The sequence below is a fragment of the Lissotriton vulgaris genome, chromosome 3_1, assembly GCF_964263255.1.
Source record: "Lissotriton vulgaris chromosome 3_1, aLisVul1.2, whole genome shotgun sequence".
Classification (NCBI taxonomy): domain Eukaryota; kingdom Metazoa; phylum Chordata; class Amphibia; order Caudata; family Salamandridae; genus Lissotriton; species Lissotriton vulgaris.
In genome coordinates, this window is record NC_141689.1 from 326980814 (window position 1) to 327006082 (window position 25269).

The 25269-nt window shown below is 45.1% G+C and overlaps 1 protein-coding gene across 1 annotated transcript in view; it reads left to right on the top strand.

Annotated features, from left to right (window-relative positions):
• Nucleotides 1-25269, top strand: part of SPEF2 (sperm flagellar and cilia associated 2) — a 1087451-nt gene that overhangs the window by 702193 nt on the left and 359989 nt on the right. The window contains exon 24 of the mRNA XM_086960525.1: nt 8503-8686. Coding sequence (XP_086816651.1) covers nt 8503-8686 — 184 coding nt within the window. The remainder of the gene's footprint in view (nt 1-8502; nt 8687-25269) is intronic.

Here is a 25269-nt window from a genome sequence, read left to right on the forward strand (position 1 = left end):
TGGATTCGCTAAAAATTGGTGATCAAATTGCAATGGCATTTGAAACGATTGTTAGATTTTGCACGTTAAAGAGCAGATGGTGGTTGATGTGGCAGATTCAAATGTGAATCAGGGGCATGATATAGAAAGATTACAATTGAAGAAAGTGTTTGCAAATTGCACATAGACTTCTTGCAAATTCAATATGATTTTGCAAAAGTGGCCAATGTACAAATAGGTTGGTTCACAAAATGTTGGCTCGCCAGGGGTCATTCACAGGAATGGTGGCCTGTCACAATTGTAAACTTCAAAGAAACCCAGGCTACTTTAAAAAGAAAAAAAAGTTGTCCGTTTTTGAAACCTTCAGTGAGCAGGACCATTGGCCATTTCCCCTGTAGCTGCTACACCAAATTCCAAAAGAGAAGGGGTCCAGAGCAGATACCTTCCTCTTTGTTTTCTGAATCACAAAAAACGGGGTTAGTACATCAGAAAAGTTTAATTAGCTGTCTCAAACTCTGTAGTATAGGGTTTGCAACTGTTAAATCAGTTTGTACAAGTAAGTGTGTTTGACCATGGACAATGTTTGATGTTACTGTTCAACATTGCATAAAATACTTAAAATGGCTTTAGATCATGTCGTTTTTATAACAGCAATCAGACAGGTCATAAATATTATGTTTGAGGTAACATCAGTGCTTTTCACTAAGATATTTTCTGTGAGTGTGACCTAGGGCGAGATGTACAACGCATTTTACCTGGCGCAAGCAACCCATTGCGACCTGTCAAATGCATTTTCCTATTTACCATCCCTATTTTGCGAGTCGGTAACCTTTTAACGACTCACAAAATAGGGTTTGCGAGTCACTATTAGGAATATAGCGAATAACGAGTTGCACTGGTATATATGAATGTTTTGAGATTAGGAATGCAGTTGCAAAACATTTGCACATTGCCACCAATTTAAAACTGGTGGTAAGCCATTTGCAAACTAGAAGGGGTCCCACAGGGACCCCTTCCTCTTTGTGAATTGGGGAGCCAACACTTTTTCAAAGCAAGCTGTGGTCCCATGGACCACTGCCCACTGTAATAAAAAATGAAAAAAAATCTTTTCATTTTTATTTTTGAAATGCATCCTGTTTTCCATTAAAGAAAATGAGTTGCATTTGAAAATAAAACTGCTTTATTTAAAACGAATATGCAAAAGAAACACTTGATGGATGGAATGCTTGACAATGCAAACATTTACCCCCAGTCACAAGGATCTGGGTTTAATCCATCATTCTTTTGCTCAACACACCATCCCAGTTTGGACCCAGCCATATGCAAATCAGTCTTGACCCTCTTCCTTACGGGAACAGTCGAGCCCCAATTGTAAAGCCAGGTCCTCCCTGGACCGCAAACAAGCATCCTTGGACCGGTTTCAGGGCATCACCCTTTATCAGCCAGGCTAGCTTGAATCTAGTAGTGTAGTGAGTACAGGACTCTCGTCTGGGCATACCCTTCCCACTTAGGGCGACATATGCAAAAGAAACAATTGATGGACGGAATGCTGAACAATACAAACATTCACCCCCAGTCACAAGGATCTGTGTTTAATCCATCATTCTTTTGCTCACCACACATCCCAGTTTGGACCTAGCCATATGCAAATCAGTCTTGACCCTGTTCATTATAGGAACAGTCCAAAGACATGGTGGCCTGCAGGCCATCTCCTTGAGATAGCCAGCCATTCCCAATGGGTCACAAATTAGGACCTGCCTCATGATTATTAGTGAGTCAGGTCTCTTGTGAACCATTTGGGAATCGCAAACAGTGTCTGAGATACTGTTGTACATTAGGTTTTGCGTCTCGAAATGAAAATCACAATTTGCTAGTAATAAAACCTAACGGTCATACATGTGGCCCCTAGTCAAGAATTTATGAGTAATAAGTCGCGTGGATTTTGTCCGCTGAATTGTTCATCAGAATTAGGCAGATATCAGTACAGTCATTAACCACCTTTGAGACAACCTTCCATTCTATCATTGATGCAGCTTTGGTTGAAACTCAAGACCCACGTATCCTAACCTAAAGCGAATTCAAGCATTCCCTGTTTTCAATATGCATGTTTTCCCCCTTTCTGTATAATAATATGTTCCAGTTATTAATATCATAATTAGTCACAATGAACTCCAGCTTGTCTCCCTGTCTGTGCCCCTAGAAGTAATTTGGTTCTACAACCATACACATATTGCAGTGCAAACATCTGTATCACCTGCCTTGTTAGAACATCTCTAAAATTAAATTGAAATCCAGTGAATGAAAAGTTTCCTAGCTTTCATAACAGAAAGTTTCAATTCTATTAAGGACACAGAGGCGAGGATTAGGCATATCAATTTCTTCTTTATTTCAACATAGCAGCCATTTTAAATATCTTAAACAACAAAGGACTTTGTTTCGCAGGAACCCCGGGAAATCATGAAGAACTAAAAGAAATGAGATTGTCCAATCGGGAGCCTAGAGCCCTCTTAACTGTTGCTGTCCCTTCTCTAACCACCTCTTTCTTCATGCAACAAAGCCGACCATGGAAGATTCACTCCTGCGACAAAACTGTCTAAGGAAGATTTTTACTTCTGTTGTCAACTCCCGGAAGAATTCACTCCTGTTTAGTGGACTCCGATCCTGTAAGTCATAGAACACCAGTGAAGGCAACTAAATGGTGTTTGTTTATAAGTACAAAGCACAGAACAAAGTAACATTCAAACCAGGAAGCCGGAAAGGTTTTACTTATGCCCAGACGAAGATGCCATAACCCGGCGGGTCCTGATTCATCAGCGGGCTGATTAATCATCGCCTCCATTTCTTTAATATAAATGAAAATTTCCATTACAAAAGCTAGGAAAATGTTCATTTTATTTCAGGATAGAAGGTGAGAATCAGGCTAGTTTAAAGCTTATCCACCACTAGAGCCGGAATGGAGGAGACTGGCTTAAAGTAGAATCTCTTGAAGATTGAGTCTGAAGAACAGTCAGCCGCGTTCAAGATATCCTCCACGCAGGCTCCTAATATAAAAGCTTTTGAGGCCATTGCACCCCGTGTTGATTGCGCACAAAAATCTTTGGCATCAGTGCCGGCCTCCAGCATAATCGATCAAACCCATCTCACTATGGTCAGGGAAGAGCCACTTTAATAGGCTTCCTCAACGTGATCAGCAGCTGCTTTTCACTCTGGGGCCACTGCTCTGCCAACATTGCTTCATAAGCCTTAATGCACCTCATCATGCAAAGCTTGGGAACGTCTGGAAAGGCTGGGTAAGAAATTACCGGAGATTGGCTCTTAGTCCTGAGTAAGGACCTCCTGTCACGTTCAGGGTTCTTACATCCAACAGCCTCCTACACGAGGTGAGACACAAAAGCATGGCCTATTTGGACTATAGCTGATTGCGAGAGAGTGAGTTGTTGCTTGGCCATCCAGACAGTAACTGCAAAACCTTGTTCACATCCCAATTGACAGAATACTTAGGCTCTGGCGGGAGAGATAGCCAGATTCCGTGGAGCAATTTTCAGGCCAGAGGATGCCCCACAACCGGAAGTCCTGCTTCCGTGGCGTGGCCTGCCAAAATTGCTGAACGAAAAGTATTAATTGAGTGATACACCTTCCCTTCAGAGGCTAGGAAGTTGAGGACATAGACAACGTCTGCCCCCACGGGATCCAGACTCAGTCGCAGGCACCAACCCATCCAGCGAGACCAGGCTGATCGGAATCTCTTAACCATTCTTTCTGCCCAAGCGCAGAAGAGGAGGTACACTGTGCTTCTCAAAAGGCCAGGGACTTGCCTTCGAGACTGGTAATCCTCCACTCCATAAGTGGGAGACCGTTGCTCATCACCAGAGGATGAGGGTTGCCAAACGGATCACTCAGGAGATGAGGCAATGGGTGTAGATGGATTGGAGAAGCCCAAGAAAGTTCCATCAGAGCTGGAAACCTTACTTAAGACTTCCATACTGGGGTGATCACCACCAGGTCCACTGCTGCCAGTGTCTTGAGTTGTCCAGCTCCTGATCATGGCAAACGGATGAAACGCTTTACTCCCTTCCCTCGCCTAATCCTGGAGGAAGGCATTGGTTGCTACTGCTCCAGTATCTGGTCTCCAACTGAAGTACTGAGGTAGCTGATGAACCAGGCACGAACAAGTTGATTGAAAAGGGGCCCCAAAGCGACTGCAGGGCATGAAACATCAGAAGGAACAACCTCCGAAGACTTGCGTCCTGAAGATGATGGGACTGCCAATCCGCAACCTGGTTGGATGAGCCCAGGAAATGCTCTGCCATCCTGAGACATGATGGTCCAGGCAGTGCTCCTAGAAGTTCTTGGCAAGGTACGCCAGGGCTTTGGATCATGTTCCCCCCAGATGGTTGACGTAACAGACTGCTGCCCCATAGTCCATCTTGAGTAGAACTCAAGAGTGCACGCGGTCCTTGGTTCAACATTGGACCGCAAAGGAGCCAGCCCTCGACTCCAGACAATTGATGTCGATAGTCCGTTCTGCGATGGGCCATCCACCGCCTGGGGTGAACGTTCCACATCTGACTCCGCAGCCCGAACTGCTGGCGTCTGCCTCAATCACCAGGTCGGGGTGGTGAGCCAAAAATGGCCAATCTGTTCCACGCCTCCATATGGGAGAGCCACCGGTTGAGTTCCTCCTTGGCCTCGTAAGACAAGGGCCCCCATTTGGCATAAGACTGTCCCCGCCGTAGGACTCAAAAATGGGGAGGCCCTTGTATAATGGCCTGAATCAACGATGCTAAGATTCCAACCACCCTGGCGATGCCTCACAGTGAGGTTTGCAGTTTTGCTAGCATCCACCGCACTTTGTGTCAAATCTTTGTCATCTTCCTGGAATTGAATTGATCATGAAAAGCAGAAAGGTGGGCGAATGAGAGGGCACAAGTCTGGGTTTCGTTTCATTGATGATGAACCCCAGAGACTGGAGAAGCTCCACTGCTGCACCTGACTGGTGAGTGAGGAACAGAGGACACTGGTCAATGAAGAGCATGTTGTCCAGATACACAATCATCTTTATACCCCCTGCTTGCAGGCGCTCCACCACCGGGTGTAGATTCTTGGTGAAACAAGAGTGCTGATGACAGACCGAAGAGAAGCGAGGTGCACTCGAAAGCTTGGTTCCGCAACTGGAACTGAAGGAACTGGCAATATGGAGGGAAAATTTGGACCGTAAAGTACCCGTCCTTTAAGTCCAGCCAGACCATCCAATCATTGGGGAGAAGGAGATCGCTTAGCAGATAGATTCCCTCCATCTTGCAGTGGCAGTAAACAAGCCACTCAAACTCTCAGAGAGTTATTACTGTCCGCTGACCCCTGTCCTGTGTTTGCACTAGGAACAGATTGCTTAAAAACCCCAAGGGGGTAGGGTAGAATTACAACTCGCCCCTTTGGACAAAAACTCCTGCACCTCACGTTGCATGAGAATGGCCTCCTGCCTGGAAAAGAGGACTGGCCGGGGATTAGCCCACTGGACGGGGGTCCCATAGAACTCCACATGAAACCTCAGAACCGTCTGCAGCACCCAGTCATTGACCATAAGTGCCCCCCAGTTGTCTATGAACTGCATTAGTCGGCCCCTCAAGCAAGATATGATTCAAGAACTCACTGTAGGAGGAGTCAGCACCACCGCCACAGGAACCGCTGCAGTCATCTGTGGCGCACTCGACCCCTGGTAGGTTAGAATCCTCGCAAGCGTGAAGAGTCCTGCCACTGTCCTCTCTGGGAAGACTGGCCTCTGCTGGAGGCAGATTGAGACGAATGGCCAGCCAAGTGCTCCCTGCCATGGCTCACCCTGGAGAAAACACGTGCATTAAAGAAGCGCTTCACTTGTGACTGATTTTTGTCCAGGAAATTAAATGTTGATGCAAATTTGCTGAGCTCTTTGACAAACGTATCTCCAGAGAAACCGCCTTGAGCCACCTGACCTGCCTCGGATGTGGCTAGCTTGCCTAACGTGGGGTCTGGTTTAATAAGCAATAACGTGCATCTTTCTGTGGAAATGGCTAAGTTAACATTGCTGAGAAATATAATCACTCTCTGTGCCCAGCTGGAAAGGACATCAGGTGGAATAAGGGTCACGCATGCCTTAGCATCCTCCACCATATCTAAAATCTTCACCAACGGGCCCATGATGTCCAAAGGCTTATCTTGGCATGACCGTCAAGAGCGATCAATGCCCTTCTTGGGATCCTTTATGTACTTAGTCAAGAAGGTCGCCATACGGGCATCGATCTTGGACGTGTCCGCCACCTTGCCTTCCAAAGGAGGGCGAGGGCATTCTGTTCTAAGCGGGGAACAGGCTTCCTGGTCCACCAGCTTACGCAGTGTACCAGCCACATACTTGGCCATCATATCGCAAGGAACCCACTCTGAAGAGTGGGGATGTAAGAGCTCCTCAGGCTCCAGAAGATCTGACTGCATCTCCATCGGGGCACTCACCTGCGGCTGGGATTCAGGGAGTGGGGAATGGGAAGAGTGCCAAGACCCGTTATAGTCCGATTCGCCATCTGACCCTGTGGGTGAGTTCTCTGAGTGCGGGCAAGAATCCACCGGACCAGGATGTCCGCGGGCGGGAGATTAGTTAGGACCTCCGTCTATGGGTGAGGAGCCTGAGCCTCCAGAACCTCCTTCTTAAGCCTATCATAGGCATCTAGATCCACCCTTTCGGTATAGTTCGGTTTATGCAGATTCTCGGGGAGAAGGTTTTTTGTCAGCTCTGGAGGTTTTGAGGCTGAGGTCCAGGAATCTCTTCCCTCTGTGCAAGAGGTTGGAAGCATTGTTGTGCCAGGTTCATTAGTTTCTTCTCCAGAGGGGCAATCACTGCCAAGCCTGCTCTAACGATGAAGGCATCCATCGCGTCACAGAAATCATCCGTGACCAGGAAGAACTGCACGTCCTCCTCCTCTTCATAGTAATCACCAAATTCCTTCCTGAGGTAAATATACCAGGTCACTATGTGGCTGTAGGAGGTAGCAGTAGGGAAGGGTGGCTGCCCACTAGGTAAGAGGGAGCAATAATGCTGGGGGGTACCAAGAAGAAACAGGAGACCTTTGAAGGTGTCTATGCCCAGGTAAGTACTGCCCTGAAGAGGAAGAGATAATCTCTAGAACCTAGCCCTAGGTATGGAAGACCCCCCAAAGACGCCCTACACGGGCACCACAGAGCTCAACTAGTCAAGGGCCAAGGCAGACCCAACGCCCTTAGGTTCACAAGGGCAAAAACTACAGAGTATTTTGGCAGTTCTACATCAGCCTGGGCACGTCTGCCGAACCATAGGGTCTATACTCCCTATAATCTTACCCCAAAGAGTGTTCAGCTCCAGGCTGGTCGGGTTCAATTTTAAGGGCTCAGCACGTGGGCGGAGGCTCTCAGCTCAATCCGTAACTGACACACCCTCTGCCCCACATAGAGAGAACATCTTGTCTGAGCAGTGAAGCAGGAAACGTGCCCTCTAGTGGTCAGCGGACCAGCACACACTCCGGCCCTGGGTCTTGACAGACTAATTCACAATGCCAGGGAGAGGCCGTGAAGGAGCAACTACGCGTTCCCACCCAACAAAGCTGAAGCCATGACACAATAAACAAGATTAAACCAGAACACCCATAAGGCCTGAAAATGGTAAAGAAAAACTGAAGGGACTTGCGTCCTGTACTCAGCACGGCAGCAGCAGCAGGAGAAAGAGGTGGTTAGAGGAGGGACAGCGACGGTTAAGGGGGCTGGAGGCTCCTGATTGGACAATCTCATTTCCTCATGGTTTGCCTGGGTTCCTGGGAAACAAAGTCCTTCATTATTTACGATGCTATGTAATAAAGAAGGAAATAAATGAAGAAGAACGGATCTGCCTAATCTTCACCACCGCGTCCTGACATAGAATCAGGATTTCCACAATTGAAAGCATGCATGACACCATGACTTGCCACTTTCTGCTTGCTAGACATTGTATGGACCATTGGGTGACATGCAGGAAAAAAAGAGTCCCGTTATCTTCTTAATCCTTCAGCTCCCAAGGTTTTTGTATTTTATATAACTTGTCTAATTACTAAATCTACCATTGAAGCAGAGCAGACTATGAGCTCTTTTCCATGAACCAGAAATGTGTCCATTTGCGCAAATGCATGTCTTGATATGTAAATTCCCTGCATTTGGTGCATTTGCATACTTTCTAAATGTCAAGCTATTATGATAATTGGGTGATTGTTCTGGTAACTACTCAGCAAAGTTTGTATTTTATTTAAATACTCTTCTTGTATATCATTGGAAAATTTCAAGTGGGAATATATTATGTGTAGGGGGATTGTTAAAGTGAATAGGAAATATTTTTGCTTTTACAAACATTACTTCATTGCCAAACTCTACTATTGTTATTTTAACTGATCGTTTGTAAAGATTTTCTTCTAAAGTTTTCTTAACTTTGAAGATAATTTAATGCATGGCATCTTACAAATATTGCACACTAGTGTTGGCTTGCATGTTTTTCAGAGTGCCCCTGGTGTCCCGAAGACCGGAGTCTGCAGAACTAGTCACAAGTAAACAAAAAAGTCGAGCGCCACTGCCAAAGACCAAGGATGAGTTTATATCTGAAAGCCCCATCATGGTTTTTGAATCAGATGAAAAGTTTATTCTAGATGCGTACCAGTATTCAGTAACAGTGATTTCTGATATGGTAAGACTATTTCATTAAATCTCAAATTGCTCATTATAATGTCCCCGATTATTACAATGTGTCCTCAATAATAACGGCCATTCACCTATGTATCAGTCTACTGAGACTTGCATACCTGAGCCTCCTGTTGAGGTGAAGGCATGTCTGAAAGTCAGCCATTTCAAGTGGGATCAGAGAGTGAGATCTTGAATAATATATGAAAAAAATATGTTTTGTGTTTCTTTTATCTGGCAATAAGTCCAGTGTGTAGAGTATAATAGGATATGGTAAGCAGTGTGGCTATGTTACTTGTCGAGTTGGAGAAGTATAAACGGTAAAAGAAAGGAATGTGTGTTACCATATATTTTATCATATTTAATAATTTGAACATTGAAATTCTATTCTATTTATCAATCAGTTTATTAAAACTTGCTTCTCACGCTTTAGTCTTTGGTGTAGCTGTATCAGATTAAATACAATACATATTATAAAAGAAAGGAACAGGCAATGATAAAATAAAATAACGCTTGGGCATGTTTGCTTAATTCAAGGTAAAAGAAGGGTAAGGAGCTTAACTAAAAAGGTGAATAGCCAGATATGATAAAGATAAGACTTTACCGGAAGCAAGGGACACTAAAGAAAACAAGCATTTGCAATGCAATAGGTCTCGCAGCATTAAAGTTTGAGTTACTGGCATTGTCTCTGACAATGCTTTGCATAACTTTTTTTTTTTATTTACAATTGGTGGGGCCCTCTGTAAGGTAGGCCTCAACTGCACATCAGGAGTGCATGGGCCATGGGCCCTATGCATTCAATCAGCATTGCAGCCTTCCGATTTCAGTGCAAATTCGAGTATATGAGCCGTGCAGTGCTCTAGGTCTGTGAGGGTGTCTGTTAGAAGGGGAAACAAAAAGGGAAGGTGCCCGCCCACCTCTCTCCAAGAGGTACATTGTAACTCTTTGTACTCTTGGGCATATTGTGATGTTCCACCCGTCATGAACACCTGCTCTTCGACACCAGCAGCTCCCTGCACCTGGAAACAACGTGCTCTGTCCAAGCTTCACTAACACACAGCATTGTACCCTTGTACTCTTGGGAAAGCCTCCAGAATGGGGAGGAACAATAAGCCCCCTTCCCCTGGACAAGGCCTACAGTTTGGGAGACTCTTAAAAGGTGTGAGATGGCGTGGCAGGATGGCTATTAGGCCCTGGGTGCACTGCAGAGAATTGACGCCCACATACAGCACTTTACTATCGGCGAAGGCCTTGAGCGACCTGCAGCCCATTTATTCATACCCTCAGTCTGAGCCTGGCCACGAGGGTTGTATGTCGATCCATTTAGTTGTAAAGGCCTGGTCGTGCTCTACATCCCCCTCCATTTTTTAATCAAAAAGCATCACAGAAAACACAAATAGATACTTAAAATAAGAAGACTTTCAATCGCTGATTGGGTGCCGGTTCAAGCATGGGTGGTACTTTTTACTCCTAGGCATCTCATCTGAATCCGGCACCCTGTGATGCTCTCCTTTAGACGCCACACCAGGTGATACTGACGGAAACCTCAGGAACTGCCATCTTGCACCCAAGCAGCGTTTGCCTCAATCTCCGCTTGCTGAGAGGAAAAAGAGTGCCTTCCTCATTGACCAAGTCCTGTGTGTCCTCTCTCTCTTCCGGTTCACGATTGTGGCCTATCCCCAGGTTGGCAGGCCCAGCCCTTTGCCTTATCTCCTTAACCACGATATGTTCCTCGTGACCGTCTGCCGACACGTTTTGCTGTCACCATGGTCCCATTGATCCACACAATGGTCTATACCTCAGGTTCATATGGTGTCCTGAACTTCCAGCTGGGATGGCGGTCTTTGAGAAATTACAACAGCACAGGTGCACCACAATTTTTAAGCATTCAGTTCACAAATTTCAATACGTCACGAAAAATGTGGTTTCTCATTTTCATTTCTTTATTTCAATTCAAGGGGAATGAAACACCATACAGCCGACGCGTTTCATCCCATACAAAGGGAACTTCTTCCGGGCTTATATAAGTAACTCGATGTTTCAAGCAATGGTAATAGGTAGTGGCTTGAACAAGGTAGCGCCGCAGAGAGAGTGATAAATGATCAAATAAGATTAAAGTCAGAGCTTCCAAACAGGTATATATGGTCAATATAGTCGTAGGTTCACTTATTAGGAAAAAAGGTCCAGAAGCTCAATGAAGCATGTGACAGGATTTCGATCTATCCATTAATCTTTGCAGATTTTAACTTCAGCAGCACATCCTCTGAAATTGAATGTGATGGAAAGAGTACCCCAATCGGAATTTGAGAACCACCTGCAGCCCAACATTCAGCGTCGGGGTCTTCGCATGTCGATCACCACTGGCTTTTTCGTTTGTCATCTTTTGCTGTGCCTTCTCCACATACATGCTCAGGGCACCCAATCACAGTCTTCTGGGATGATGCCTCAAGGCTTTCGCTTGAACAGTAGTGCCATTGGGGCACACCCCATAGTGGAATGTGGGGTCTCTGGGCAGCCGTCTAAGAATTGATGGAGGCCGGCTTCGGCATCCTGGTGCTGGTCCACTCCAATCCGGAGGGCTCGGTTCAATGCTCACATGAACCTCTCTTCCTCCCCGTTAGCTTGCAGCTACTAGGGAGTTATGGGAATGGCTCGCCGTGTCAGGAGGTCCTGGAACTCTTGTTCCTGGAAAGAGGAAGATGTTGTCAGATTTCACCTCCTCCGGCAAAACCAGCAAAGCAAAAGTGTTCTCCGGTACTGGCTGTATGTGGGTGAAAGCCTGGAAGGGACCATCTTGACCATGGGGAACTTTGAGTACGAGTCCAGTACCACCAGAGTATTGCGCCCATCAGGAAATCTCCCAAAATCAATGCTGACCGTTGACCATGGGGTGAGGCTGGGCTCCTCCATCAGCACAGTTGCGGGTGTTGGGTCATTGCTGGTTATGGCACAGTGGTGGTATCTCCTGAGCTCTTCATCAACCAGATCATCCAACTAGTGAACCATATCCTGGCCTTCAACCTTGCCTTTGTCTTTGCAGTTCTCTGGTGTCCTTGGTGGGGAAGGGTGACCATTCGACTCTGGAGGAGTTTAGGTATAACGATTCTAGGCCCCTTGCAACACCAGGCCAGTGCTACTCACGCTGAGCTCATGTCTTACTCTCCAGAGCTGGTGACACATATTCATCTCCTCCCACATATTGGACCTTTATCCTTCTAGGAACCTGTGCCAGTGCCCTCGGGCTAGAGTTTCTTTCACTTTCAGAAGGGTGACATCAGCCTTTGTGGCATTGTGTATATCCATCAGGGTGATAGCGACGGTTCAGGCATCATCCATAATCATCCTTACTAGGCACTCCGTGCACTCTTCTTCATGGTCCAGCTGACTGAGTGTGCTCTGCACTGGGTGGCGCGATAAGAGTCCACAGGGTTGTTGGCGCCAGGTCTGTATACCAGCTATGAAGTGTAGGCCTGTAGCTATATGGCCCACCTCTCTATCCATTGTGGGGCAAGGCACCATGAACCGGTGAACAGTGGTATGATCGGTAGCCACTCTGACTTTTGTCTGCACAGTTAGAGACGAAAATGATGACCACAGGATGGCGAGAGTTTCTTGTTCTATCTGGGCCTAGCATTTTTCAGAAGGTTATAGTGCCCTGCTCGCATACACCATGGGCATGCATTTCCCTCCTGCATCTTCCTGAAGGAGGACCGCACCGAGTCCTACCGGGCTGCCATCGACCACCAGCTCCAACCTGCGCTGAGGGCGAAAGAAAGCCATGGTGGCTTAATCCAATAATGCATCCTTTATGCTGCGAAAAGAATCTTTCTCTATACTTCCCCAATGCCCTAGCACACTGGCTTTCATTAGTTACCGCAGCGGCTCAGTGAGAGTGGTGAGGTTCGGTATGAACCTCCCGCAGTATGTAGCCATGCCCAGGAAACTTTATACCTCTTTGGGGCTCTGAGGTGTTGATGCGTTATGTATCGCCTACCGCCTTCCTGGGTCGACTTTGAGCCCGACCCGGGAAAAGACATAGCCAAAAATGTCAATCAAGTTCAGGTCGAAAGAATATTTATTTCGGTGCAGAGTAAGGCCAAAATCCGCTAAGCATTGGAGAGTGGGCTGCTGGCAGGCGAGATGTTCTTCCTGACTTTGCAAATTTATGAGGATATCATCACTCAAATTTATCACGCCTATCAGCCCTGAAAGTGTTCTTTGATGGTGTTCTGGAACACCTCTGTGGCAGAGGAGATGCCGAAACTCAACCTCGTGTAGCATCGGAAACCCACGTGCGCGGAAAATGTTGTAATGTAGTAACTTTCCTGTATTAACTCCAACTGTTGGTATCCTGAGTTTAGTTCTAATTTCGAGAACCATTAGGCTCCATTCAGATTGGCGATTATAACGTCCATTGTTAGGGTAAGGTGCCTTTCTCTCCGGGTGGCTTGGCTTGGCAGTCTCATGTCTACGCTCAATCTAATGGGTTTAGGCACGATGACCAGCGGGGATACTCCCAGAGTGGGACCAGCCACCTTCTCAATTACTTCTTTCCATCAAGTTCATGCAATCCTTTCCCCACCAACGAGCAAAGATGGAATAAGACTTGTGAGAAGATGGCCTGGTATATGCTGTCCACTAATTAAAGTGGGCACCTTGCACCAGTTAAAACGACCCTTATGATGTATGAGGTCAGAGAAAACCTTTAGAAAGCTATCATAGTGGTAGCTGTGGAGAGCAGCCTTCAGACATAATCTTGAAGGAATGTAAAGCTGCTTGTTTTACCAGAATATCACCTTCTGAATTACCTAAATGAAGGGGAACTACACAGCAGGTATATAAAAATATGTATTTATTAATATAATACTCTCTACTATCCTCTACACGAAGATTGAACACAAAGCACACAATACGAGATCAATAGAACAGTTGTAAGTAGCACAATACACAGTAGGCTCCATGGGGAGACCAAACCATATACTAAAAAAGTTGTATAACAATCCACGACTTGACTAGAGACAGTGCCTAGTGCAAGCAGAATTGCTGGGACCCCAAGGAACCAAGCAAGGTGACGACACAAGGAACTCACGGAGGACAGGTGCAGTGAGGAAACATAATAGCTTGCTCTGTGTAACTTTATGAGAAAGTCACAGTTGGAAATCTAAAGTTTAAGGACCCTTCTAGGAGGACTTCGAGCAAACCCTTTGGAACTTAATAGGTTGGAGAGCCACCCAACCTGTGGATACCCTAGTACCCGAGTTACCTATCTCAGAGGAGCCAGGTGCATAGATCTGGTATGGTGTCGGAAACCGCAGTCGTTCTCAATGGGGGGCTGTGAAGAAATACTGCCGTCTTGATGGTGAAAAGGGTCCGGTAGAATCCAAGGCTGGGTTCTAGAAGAAAGGACAGAGTCTGGGTCACTTCAGAGTGAAAAATGGGTCAGTAGACAAATGCCCACCGATGTTGGGTGCTTCAGGTGCAAAGAAGGGATGCTTGACTCTGCAGCCCCGAGGACCAGGAGATGTTGAGGATGACCAGGAGCCAGATGCAAGCTGTGCCACGAAGGATGTCGAGTGCTGAGGGGTCGGTTACCGGCTGGAGCACCAATAGACCTTGTCAAAAGCAACCCACACAGGAGAGTCAAACACGTTACGGTTTGGACCAGCATGGTCCAGGTGACTCACCAAGCAATGGGGAGTCAGGGCACATCTGGAGCAACCAAGAAAGCCCAAGAGAAATCTATATGACCCTCAGGGGGAGCCACAAGCCAAAGGACCAGGAGTCGTGTGGGGACCTCAAGCCAGATTGCAAAGTACCAGCCCACAGAGCACTCAGCGTGAAGAGGACGGAATATTATGATGCAAATACTGCGAAGGGTCAGGACTACACGCAGTCCAATGCCCAAGCTCGGGAATTGTCAACAAGCATATGCAACTGCAAATGGACGCCTTGCACAGGAGGTCGGGTTATGCAGTCCCCAAGAGGGATACTGGCCTCAAACTTGCTGAGAGGGCAGATCGACCACAGGGACCTTCAGAAACCCAACTCCTGTGTTGTTGAAATCTTCTGAGTTTGCATGAGCTAAGGAGCAGCAGACTGGTCAGTTGCATTCAGGTCCCTGCTAGGGCAGGGGAGTGACTCCTTCACTCCAAGAGAGACTCTTCAGTTGTCTTTAGTGCACCACCCGTCCTGCACGGAGCCTGTATGGAACAAGGGCACAAACTAAGCTTTGGATGCAGAAAGGGGACAAAGTCGAGCCCAGTCGAGGTCCAGTGTGTCCAGACGGTCAAAGGTCAGTGATTTCTTCTTGTAGAATCTTGTCCACATAAAATCTAAAGTCTTACAACCCGGTAAGCCCTTTTGTACCCACGGGAGAGGGTTGGACAAATTCAGGTGCCCTCCTAGGGGAGGGGCAGGACAGAGGGGAGGTTACTCCCATGTCCTTTGTCCAGTTTTGCTCCAGAGCAGGAGCCATTGGTTCCCATAACTGGTTTGAGCTGGACTATGCACAGGGACACCAAATGTGCCCCAGGTGCAGACTTTCAGGCACTCTCAGAGTGCACCCACCCAGCCCCAATACACTAAACCTTGTCTATGATGGATCACTGACATAATATCGACAGACAACATTTCGACCTACCAAAATATTGAGGTAAAAATATAGAATGCCAGAATATTGACTGCCTATCTACAAACAGATAAGTACAAAAATATTGACTCCAAAATATCGATTGTAAAAAATATAGACTGTCAAAATATCGAATTTTTTAAATGTCTTAAAATTAATTTAAAAGTAATATAATAATAAATATAATTAATTTAAACATACTTAAAATAATCAAATAAATGTAAAATGATTAAATAATTAATGTAACTTTAAAATACAAAAAAATTAATACACACATATATATATATATATAAATATAAATATATATATATATATATATATATATATATATATATATATATATATATATATATATATTTATATATATATACATATTATTAACAAAACATATACAATATTTTTACCGTAGGATACCGAGAGGGTTAAATTTAATATAACCACTCCAGTGAGTGCAACAGTAGGGAAAACATTGGATAGCGTAGAGGTAAAAATTACTATTCCAACTCCAAAGAGCGCAACAGTAGGGAAAACGTTGGATAGCGTAGGGGTAAAAATTACTATTCCGAATCCAAAGAGTGCAACAGTAGGGAAAGTGTTGTACAGCGTAGGGGTAAAAATTACTATTCCCACTCCAGTGAGTGCAACAGTAGGGAAAGCATTGGATAGCGTAGGGGTTAAAATTACTATTCCAACTCCAGAGAGTGCAAAAGTAGGGAAAGCGTTGGATAGTGGGAGGGTAAAAATTACTATTTCCTCTCCAGAGAGCGTAACAGTAGGGAAAACGTTGGATAGCATAGGGGTAAAAATGACTATTCCCACTCCAGTGAGTGCAACAGCAGGGAAAGCGTTGGATACCGTAGGCGAACAAAATAACTATTCCCACTCCAGTGAGTGCAACAGTAGGGAAAGCATTGGATAGCGTAGGGGTTAAAATTACTATTACAACTCAAGAGAGTGCAACAGTAGTGAAAGCGTTGGATAGTGGAAGGGTAAAAATTACTATTCCAGTAGGGAAAACGTTGGATAGCATAGGGGTAAAATTTACTATTCCCACTCCAGTGAGTGCAACAGCAGGGAAAGCGTTAGATACCGTAGGCGTAAAAATTACTATTCCCACTCCAGTGAGTGCAACAGTAGGGAAAGCATTGGATAGCGTAGAGGTTAAAATTACTATTACAACTCCAGAGAGTGCAACAGTAGTGAAAGCGTTGGATAGTGGGAGGGTAAAAATTACTATTCCCACTCCAGAGAGCGCAACAATAGGGAAAGGGTTGGATAGCGTAGGGGTAAAAATTACTATTCCCACTCCAGAGAGTGCAACAGTAGGGAGAGAGTTGGATAGTGGGAGGGTAAAAATTACTATTCCCACTCCAGGGAGTGCAACAGTAGGGAAAGCGTTGGATCGCGTAGGGGTAAAAATTACTATTCCCACTCCAGAGAGTGCAACAGTAGGGAAAACGTTGGAAACTGTAGGGGTAAAAATTACTATTCCCACTCCAGTGAGTACAACAGTAGGGAAAGTGTTGGATAGCGTATGGGTAAAAATTACTATTCCAACTCCAGAGAGTGCAACAGTAGGCAAAGCGTTGGATAGCGTAGGGGTAAAAATTACTATTCCCACTCCTGAGAGTGCAACAGTAGGGAAAACGTTGGATAGCGTAGGGGTAAACATTACTATTCCTACTCCAGTGAGTACAACAGTAGGGAAAGTGTTGGATAGCGTAGGGGTAAAAATTACTATTCCAACTCCAGAGAGTGCAAAAGTAGGCAAAGCGTTGGATAGTGGGAGGGTAAAAATTACTATTCCCACTCCAGAGAGCGCAACAGTAGGGAAAGCGTTGGATAGCGTAGGGCTAAAAATTACTATTCACACTCCAGAGAGTGAAACAGTAGGGAAAGCGTTGGATAGTGGGAGGTTAAAAATTACTATTCGCACTCCAGAGACTGCAACAGTAGGGAAAGCGTTGGATAGCATAGGGGTAAAAATTACTATTCCAACTCCAGAGAGTTCAACAGTAGGGAAAGTGTTGGATAGTGGGAGGGTAAAAATAACTTCCCACTACAAAGAGCGCAACAGTAAGGAAATCGTTAGATAGCGTAGGGGTAAAAATTACTATTCCCACTCCAGAGAGCGCAACAGTATGGAAAGCGTTGGAAAGTGTTGGGGTAAAAATTACTATTCCCACGCCAGAGAGTGCAACAGTAGGGAAAGCATTGGATAGCGTGGGGGTTAAAATAACTATTACAACTCCAAGGAGTGCAACAGTAGGGAAAGCGTTGGATAGTGGGAGGGTAAAAATTACTATTCCCACTCCAGAGAGCGCAACCGTAGGGATAGCGTTGGATAGCGTAGGGGTAAAAATTACTATTACCACTCCAGAGAGTGCAACAGTAGGGAAAGCGCTGGATAGTGGGAGGTTAAAAATTACTATTCCCACTCCAGAGAGTGCAACAGTAGGGAAAGCGTTGGATAGCGTAGGGGTAAAAATTACTATTCCCACTCCAGAGAGTACAACAGTAGGGAAAACGTTGGATAGCGTAGGGGTCAAAATTACTATTCCCACTCCAGTGAGTGCAACAGTAGGGAAAGCGTTGGATAGCGTAGGGGTAAAAATTACTATTCCAACTCCAGAGAGTGCAACAGTAGGGAAAGCGTTGGATAGTGAGAGGGTAAAAATAACTTCCCACTCCAAAGAGCGCAACAGTAAGGAAATCGTTGGATAGCGTAGGGGTAAAAATTACTATTCCCACTCCAGAGAACGCAACAGTATGGAAAGCATTGGATAGTGTAGGGGTAAAAATTACTATTCCCACTCCAGAGAGTGCAACAGTAGGGAAAGCGTTGGATAGTGGGAGGGTAAAAATTACTATTGCCACTCCAGAGAGTGCAACAGTAGGAAAACCGTTGGATAGCGTAGGGGTAAAAATTACTATTCCCACTACAGTGAGTGCAACAGTAGAGAAAGCGTTGGATAACGTAGGGGTAAAGATTACTATTCCCACTCCAGTGAGTGCAACAGTAGGGAAAGCGCTGGATAGCGTAGGGATAAAAATTACTATTCCCACTCCACTGAGTGCAACAGTAGGGAAAACTTTGGATAGCGTAGGGTAAAAATTACTATTCCCACTCCAGAGAGTGCAACAGTAGGGAAAACATTGGATAGCGTAGGGGTAAAAATTACTATTCTGACTCCAGTGAGTGCAACAGTAGGGAAAACGTTGGATAGCGCAGGGGTAAAAATTACTATTCCCACTCCAGTGAGTGCAACAGTAGGGAAAGTAAATACTTCATATATATTTGAAAATAAATTAAATAATAATACCAATTACAAATTATTTAAAATTAATTCCCAATTTAAGATATTATAATAATTATTCAATTTAAAACAATGCAATTAATGTAATTACTTAAAAATAATTACCTATTAATACAAAATAATTACAAATAACAATAAATTATTAAATCATTTAAAAATAATTAACAATTAATTCAAATTAAAAACCAATTTATATAATAATACATTTAATTAATTACAATTAAATGACTTCCTACCCAATTCCCCTATAAACCCACAACCCACTACAAAAATTATATACATAAAATTAACATAATTATCAATTAATCAATTAATATAAATTAATTACCAATTAAAATTAAATAATTACCAATTACAAATTAAATTACAATTAAATCTAAATAAATACCAATACAAAAAATATTAAATTATTTATAATTAAATTACTTCCCACCCTATTCCCCTATAAACCAAAAACCCACTCCAGAAAATAATGAATAACATTGACAATTACCAATTAATAAAAATGAATTACCAATTATATTTTAATAATTGCCAATTTAAAAATATAAACAATTAATTGTAAATAAATACAAATAAATTAATATATTTATTTAATTATAATTAAATTACTTCCCACCCTATTCCCCTATAAACCCAGAACCCGCTCCAGAAAATAAATAAATGCAATTCACATAATTATCAATTAATCAATTAACAAAAATTAATTACCAATTATATTTTCATTAATTGGCAATTAATAATTAATTAACAATTAATTGTACATAAATACCAATTTATTAAAATATTTAAATAATTATAATTAAATTACTTCCCACCCTATTCCCCTATAAACCCACAACCCGATCCAGAATTATATTGCGCAAAAATTAAATACCATAAATTGACTTATTTACTTACCTAAAATTCGATATTTTTGTTATCTATATTCTGTCCCGTGATATTTTTGTTGTCTATATTCTGTCCCTCGATATTTCTGTTGTCTATATTCTGTCCATTCGATTTTCTGTCCATTCTATATTTTTGATTCAATATTATTGTCCTTCAATTCGATATTTTTGTAGTGTATATTTTGTCTTATTGATATTCTATCTACTCGATATTTTCAACTCGATATTTAACTGCCTCGATATTTTTGTTGTCGATATTATGTCTGTATACCGTCTATGACAGGATGCCTATTGTGCTGCCTTCCTCTGCTCGAGCTTGGCTCAGCAGCAGGAGGGCAGAAAAGTGTCTCTGGTCAGCAGCATCCATTTTTTGCTGTCCGGGTTGAGAAGGCTGGCACCGGATAGACCAGTCACCCCACGAAGGTCACTTCAGAAGGGTGGAATCATACCTTCTACACTGGTTACCGGTGTGGAGGTATGATTCCAAGCTGTTGGATACCAAACACAATATGTTTCGATGTAGCCGTTTTCAAGATAGCATTTACCGCGAGGTTATAATGCACCTCCACCTATATGTCGAGCTGAGTCACAGACAACCCAGGAGAATGGTCTTGGAAGGCTGCAGAGAGATTCTGCTCATGCAGGGGCAGCCTCTCACATAAAACCCAGCTCCCTGCCTTCAGGATTGATAAGGCCTGCTATAGGGATGACTTATAAGTTGCAAGTGTAGTGACCAATAGATAAATTGAACCTATATCTAAAGCAACCTGTGCAAGCACCAGCTTACACAGGTTGCAGTAGCAGACCTGTAGTTCCATTTTGCGGTGGTCTTTCAATTTACCTTGGCCATGGAATAGTTGGGGAAAGTCTTTGAGGATATCATCTGCATGAGCATCGTGAATCTGCTTTGCGAAAAACAACAATTCGAAGTCCTCCATGGTGCGGCACCCTAGCAACGTACCCTGTTGGCCCTCAGAGACATGAATCTTCGATGGTGCCTTTCAGCGGCAACAGTTCTGTGCCCCCATACTTGTATATTCTTGCTTGGCTGGTGATAATTATGTGACGAGAAACCAGGTTTTCATATTGCTCAGAGTCCATTATATTTCCTGATGCACCAGTGTCTATCAAGGCTAGCATTGTGGTGTCCTACATGTGTACTGTGCTCACGGGTGGGGGACGCTTCTTTTGGCCAGAGGGTCCGGCAAAGAAGATGACGAAAACATTGTCATTGTCACCCTCGAAATGGGCCGTAGTTCTTGGGAGTGGGCAATTCCGCCTCGGCTGGTTCTTCCAGTATCACATATCTGAGAGTTGTTGGTTGTCCCCTAGATGCACCGTCTCTTGGTCGCCACCTTCCGCCCTGGCAGACGTTCGCATAATGATTGAAATTTCCACATTTGGAACAGGTCTACCCTTTGGTTTGGCTCGTTTCAGCTGGTTGGTGATCGAAACCACAGAATCCACACTTCTTGTGCTGCCTTCTTGGGGCTCCACATGGCTGTGTCTGTCCTGTGCACCTTTGCACCGCATCTACCATTTCTTCCTTGACACTGGGTGCCCGCGTGACTGAGGGTTCTGAGCTGGTTCTGAAGCGGGCGGCTTCCATCTCTTCTGCTCTGCTGTTCAGTAATTCATTGGATCGCGTGAGGATCAGGATTTCGTCCAAGGATATCCCTGGCTGACGGAATATAAACTGGCGGAGTGCAACAGACTTAAACCCTTGGATAAGTTTTGTGCATATCTCCTGATATTGGTCAATGGCCACGCACGTGCATGCAAGTTTCCGCAGTCTGACGTAAAACATGTCCACTGACTGAGTCCGCCTGTTTAGCTTGACACAATTTAAAGCGTTCATAGTTGGAATTCATCTGTGAGTCGAAATGCCTATTGAGGGCTGCTATTGCAGCATCATAGTCATCGTCTTCCACAGTATTGCGTAGGATCTCGAATATTTTGCATAGTTCATCACCCCCCGAAATGCATCAGCAGCGAGCTTTCCAAAGCACCATCCGTCTCTCTTGTACTGAGGAAGTAATGAGTTTAGCGGCAGAGCCACAACCTCAACCGGGGCGCAGCCATTGCAGCATCTACCAACTGGCTGAAAGGAGGGAGAGTGGTGATAGAGGTGAGTGAGTAGGGCACGTAGGGCACTGGGGCCTGTGGTGGCAATGGGTCTCCCAACAGTGCCACGTGAGTGTGGACTGAACCCTTGTGAACTGATCCTTGTTGTTGAACTTTTTCTTTTCACCTATGTTCAAAATGTTCTGTATATATTTATTATTCTTTTTTTGTCTATACAAGCAAGTCTTTCAGGCACACAAGTTCAAGTTCCCTCCTGCTCTATGCAAGAGCAATAGAGCATATGAGCCCTGGAAAGGTAAGGAGGGCACCAAAGAAACCAGGTAGCTGACAGTACCTTCAGTGCAGGGCTCTGGCTACATGGAGCAGGGGAGCAGGATGTCGACGGCTTCTCAGTGCAAACTAGTCCTGGTCCATTGGGGGTAGAGCAGTGCACTGAGCAGCTGGATCGAGTAGGTCATCCAGTAAGGTCAGGTCACATGGGGGCTGTAGTTAACATAGGAAACTGTAGGTAACGCCCCACACCACCGAGGCAGAGTCAGGTGGCAAGCCACATCCACTAGAGCAACAGCGGCACAGCGTGACCCAAGCACAGAGACAGCTGCACCCGTATCAAGTTTATCCCAGCTCCAGGGACTGCAGTTGAAGGCTCCCCAGCAGGACAGCAGCAGTGAAGCACCAGGAACTCCCTCTGAGGCGTGTATGCTGAGGCTGCGGGGACTAAGCGGGCCCGGCACTGAAGGGGAGAACAGCGTCAGCAATGCAGCTCACTGCCCAAGACAGGGAATGGCTTCAGCGCAAGGGGTCGGACCACCTTGTCACCAGTATGACGTGGTGTGGTGGGTGGCAATGAGGCCCAGGTGCACCGCAGAGAATCGACACCCACACACAACACTTTACTATTAGCAAAGGCCTTAAGCGACCTTCAGTCCTTTAACTTATACTATTGGGCTGAGCCCGGCCACGAGGGCTGTGTGTAGATACATTTGGTTGTAGAGGCAAGGTGGCTCTCTACAAAAGGGAGGGCTGTGTGATAAGATAATAACTACAGTGTGTCCTCCTGGGCAGCCGACGGAATTGGAAACCATTTAGTCCATCTTAAAAAATAACACTCTGTCTGCATCAGTGTCTGCCTAAGATTTACTCTTATTTTTTACTTGGAAATTCACATTTTTCCAAAGTAAATCTTAATCCTTGTGCACTGCATGTGGGCCAAAGTTCAGGTGGTTTCAGATTAAGTGCAGCATTGCATTTTGCACTTTTTAGGTCCAGCCTTTAGCGGCAGTACACATGGATTGCTCACTTTGCGAGGCATGCAGTATTCAGTATGGAGTAGAAGCTCTGTGGAAGGTCCGCCCGTGTTTTTAATTGTCTCATGTCATTGTCTTTCATAAATGCTGCCGTCTGATTGATTATGAGGCTTGTTAGTCCCTCCTTATTATGGCCATGTCGGTACGTGCAACGTTATTTAGACTATGAGCACTACTTTGTGCCTCCTCGCCCCCTTCTCCCCTGCCTGCACTCCCGTTGTCTGTGCTCCCTCACCCTACCCCCTTCTCCGTTGTCCATGATGCAATGCAATAGGTCTATTGGAAATGTAAGTCATATTGGATTGCAAATGCTTGTTTATCCAACTGTGAAGTTTATAGTGTATTCTTTTATAAGGTTCACTCTTGGGTCAGAAGCTAGATACTGCTGCATGCATTTTGTTATAATACGATTGCTTATGATAGGAAAACACAATGCCCTGTACTTGCTCTTCCACTTTATCCTAACTAGAGAGGCGGTATATTCAGGGAGCTGGATATGGTACAGTCGTCACGCCCGTATTTGCTTAGTAAATGATTCGGCCGGGGTGGCAACAGCATTCCAGAGAGCCATGCACAGAGTGTGTATGCTAAGTGAGCTGCTGTGCAGCGGTAGTCTTTGGCTGTCTCGCTTGAACTCTGGGCCGTTTGAAGGGGGCTCTGCCGAAAAGTGAACTACGGATCTTGCTCTGCTGATCCTGGATAAATGGTCACTTGCCCCTCCGTTCAGGAGTATGGTACCTCCCGGCTGCTGCTGATCCCGGATTTGAATTTGCTGCTAGGGAGCCACAAGGATGCTTACCGCAGTACATGAGGTGCTCTGTATTGGCCAGTCCAACTGCCCACGATGGACGATGAGAGTTATGTGCTTGCGGGTAATGAAAGAAATAAAGTAGACAAAGGGCACGCTAAATCAAAACAGCAGCCTGCTGGTGAGTGGCTGGGATGGAGAAACCAGGTGGGAGCGCATGCATACCTGGGTAAACAGGTTGACGTGTGGTTAAAGGAAAGGTGAGAACACCAGCTGCTAACATTATGGGTCTCAGTTGAAAAAGGTAGACAGAGCCCCTGACTCAAAACTTGCTGGAGTTGCATGATTAGGGTAAGAGGAAAGCAAGATCATGCAACCTGCTGCATGAATGACAAGAGAGGGACGCAAGCAGCCAGACTGCAGGAGATGGGTAGCTGGGTTCACAGTAAGCGCTAGCCTTCTAGCAGGGAGTCCGGAGACCGTTACACAAGAGCAGCCTGAACTATAGATGGTTAGCTATGGTCGAGGTCAGCTGGCTTGCTAGAGACAGACGCCTAGACTCGTAGTGATCTATTAGGATGAGCAGGGTTGGACGGGGACAGAAACTAGGCCCTGGCACCCAAATAATTGGCCCCTATTAGCTAATCAGATAGCTAAAAAACGGGCCCACATTTCAAATCGAGACAGTTTGTAATTTGTAAAGATATGTTGTGTTGCTGTTTTGCAAGGTATGAGAGACTGCATGGATCTGAGCTTGTTGGAGGCAATGTTAATGGAAATATCGGGGGAATCACCAGTAAAAGCTTGCCCACCAAACTTTATAGCAGGCCCACAAACAGCCAGAAAAACAGCCCACACACAGAGCTGTCAGACCAGCCCTTCTGGCATTGCCAGATTGCCCTATAGTACAGTCTGACCCTGGCATAGAGACAACCATGGTGGATAGACAGAGGCTGGCGCACATGGGCATCCAGGCACAGGCATGAGTTTCGAGCAGCTTGCTGCAGTTGAATAGCTGTGTTGTTGCATTGCTATGATTCTTGCTCAGAGAGTTGCGACCACTAGTGTGTACCCATGGTCTGTATTGCGTTGAAGCAAGAGCTTTTGGTGTTGCAGACCAGCTTTGGAGATGACTAGTGACATCAGGGAGGAAAGCAAGCTGACTGCACATGGCTTCTTGAGGAGGTCTGCAGATGGTTTCTTGAGGAGCTGTTGTATTTAGTGGATCTCAGCTCTCTGGTAAATGAGTTGGCTGTTCTGACAGATCCTTTGGATTTGGCTTGCTTGCCAAAGGCGATTGTGTTGGTGCAATGAATGATCCACTGGGAGAAGCTCTGTGCAGGCTTTTCTGGGTTGGATTTTGTGTCTAGGAAGTCGAAATTGAGAGCGTTTTTGCTACTGGTCTCCTGATATATTTTTCCAGTATCTGCACGTGGAACCAGAGGGAATGGTGCCAGTGCTGGTAGGTCCTGGGATGGTGAAGTAGATGCTGTAGTGGTCTGTCCTGGTGAGCTGTGAGGCCTCAACATCATTTTATGAGACCTTAAAGCTTTAGTTGAAGCCTGGCCTGGGAAGTGAAACTAAGAGACTCCTGGGACGAATAAGGAAAATGTTG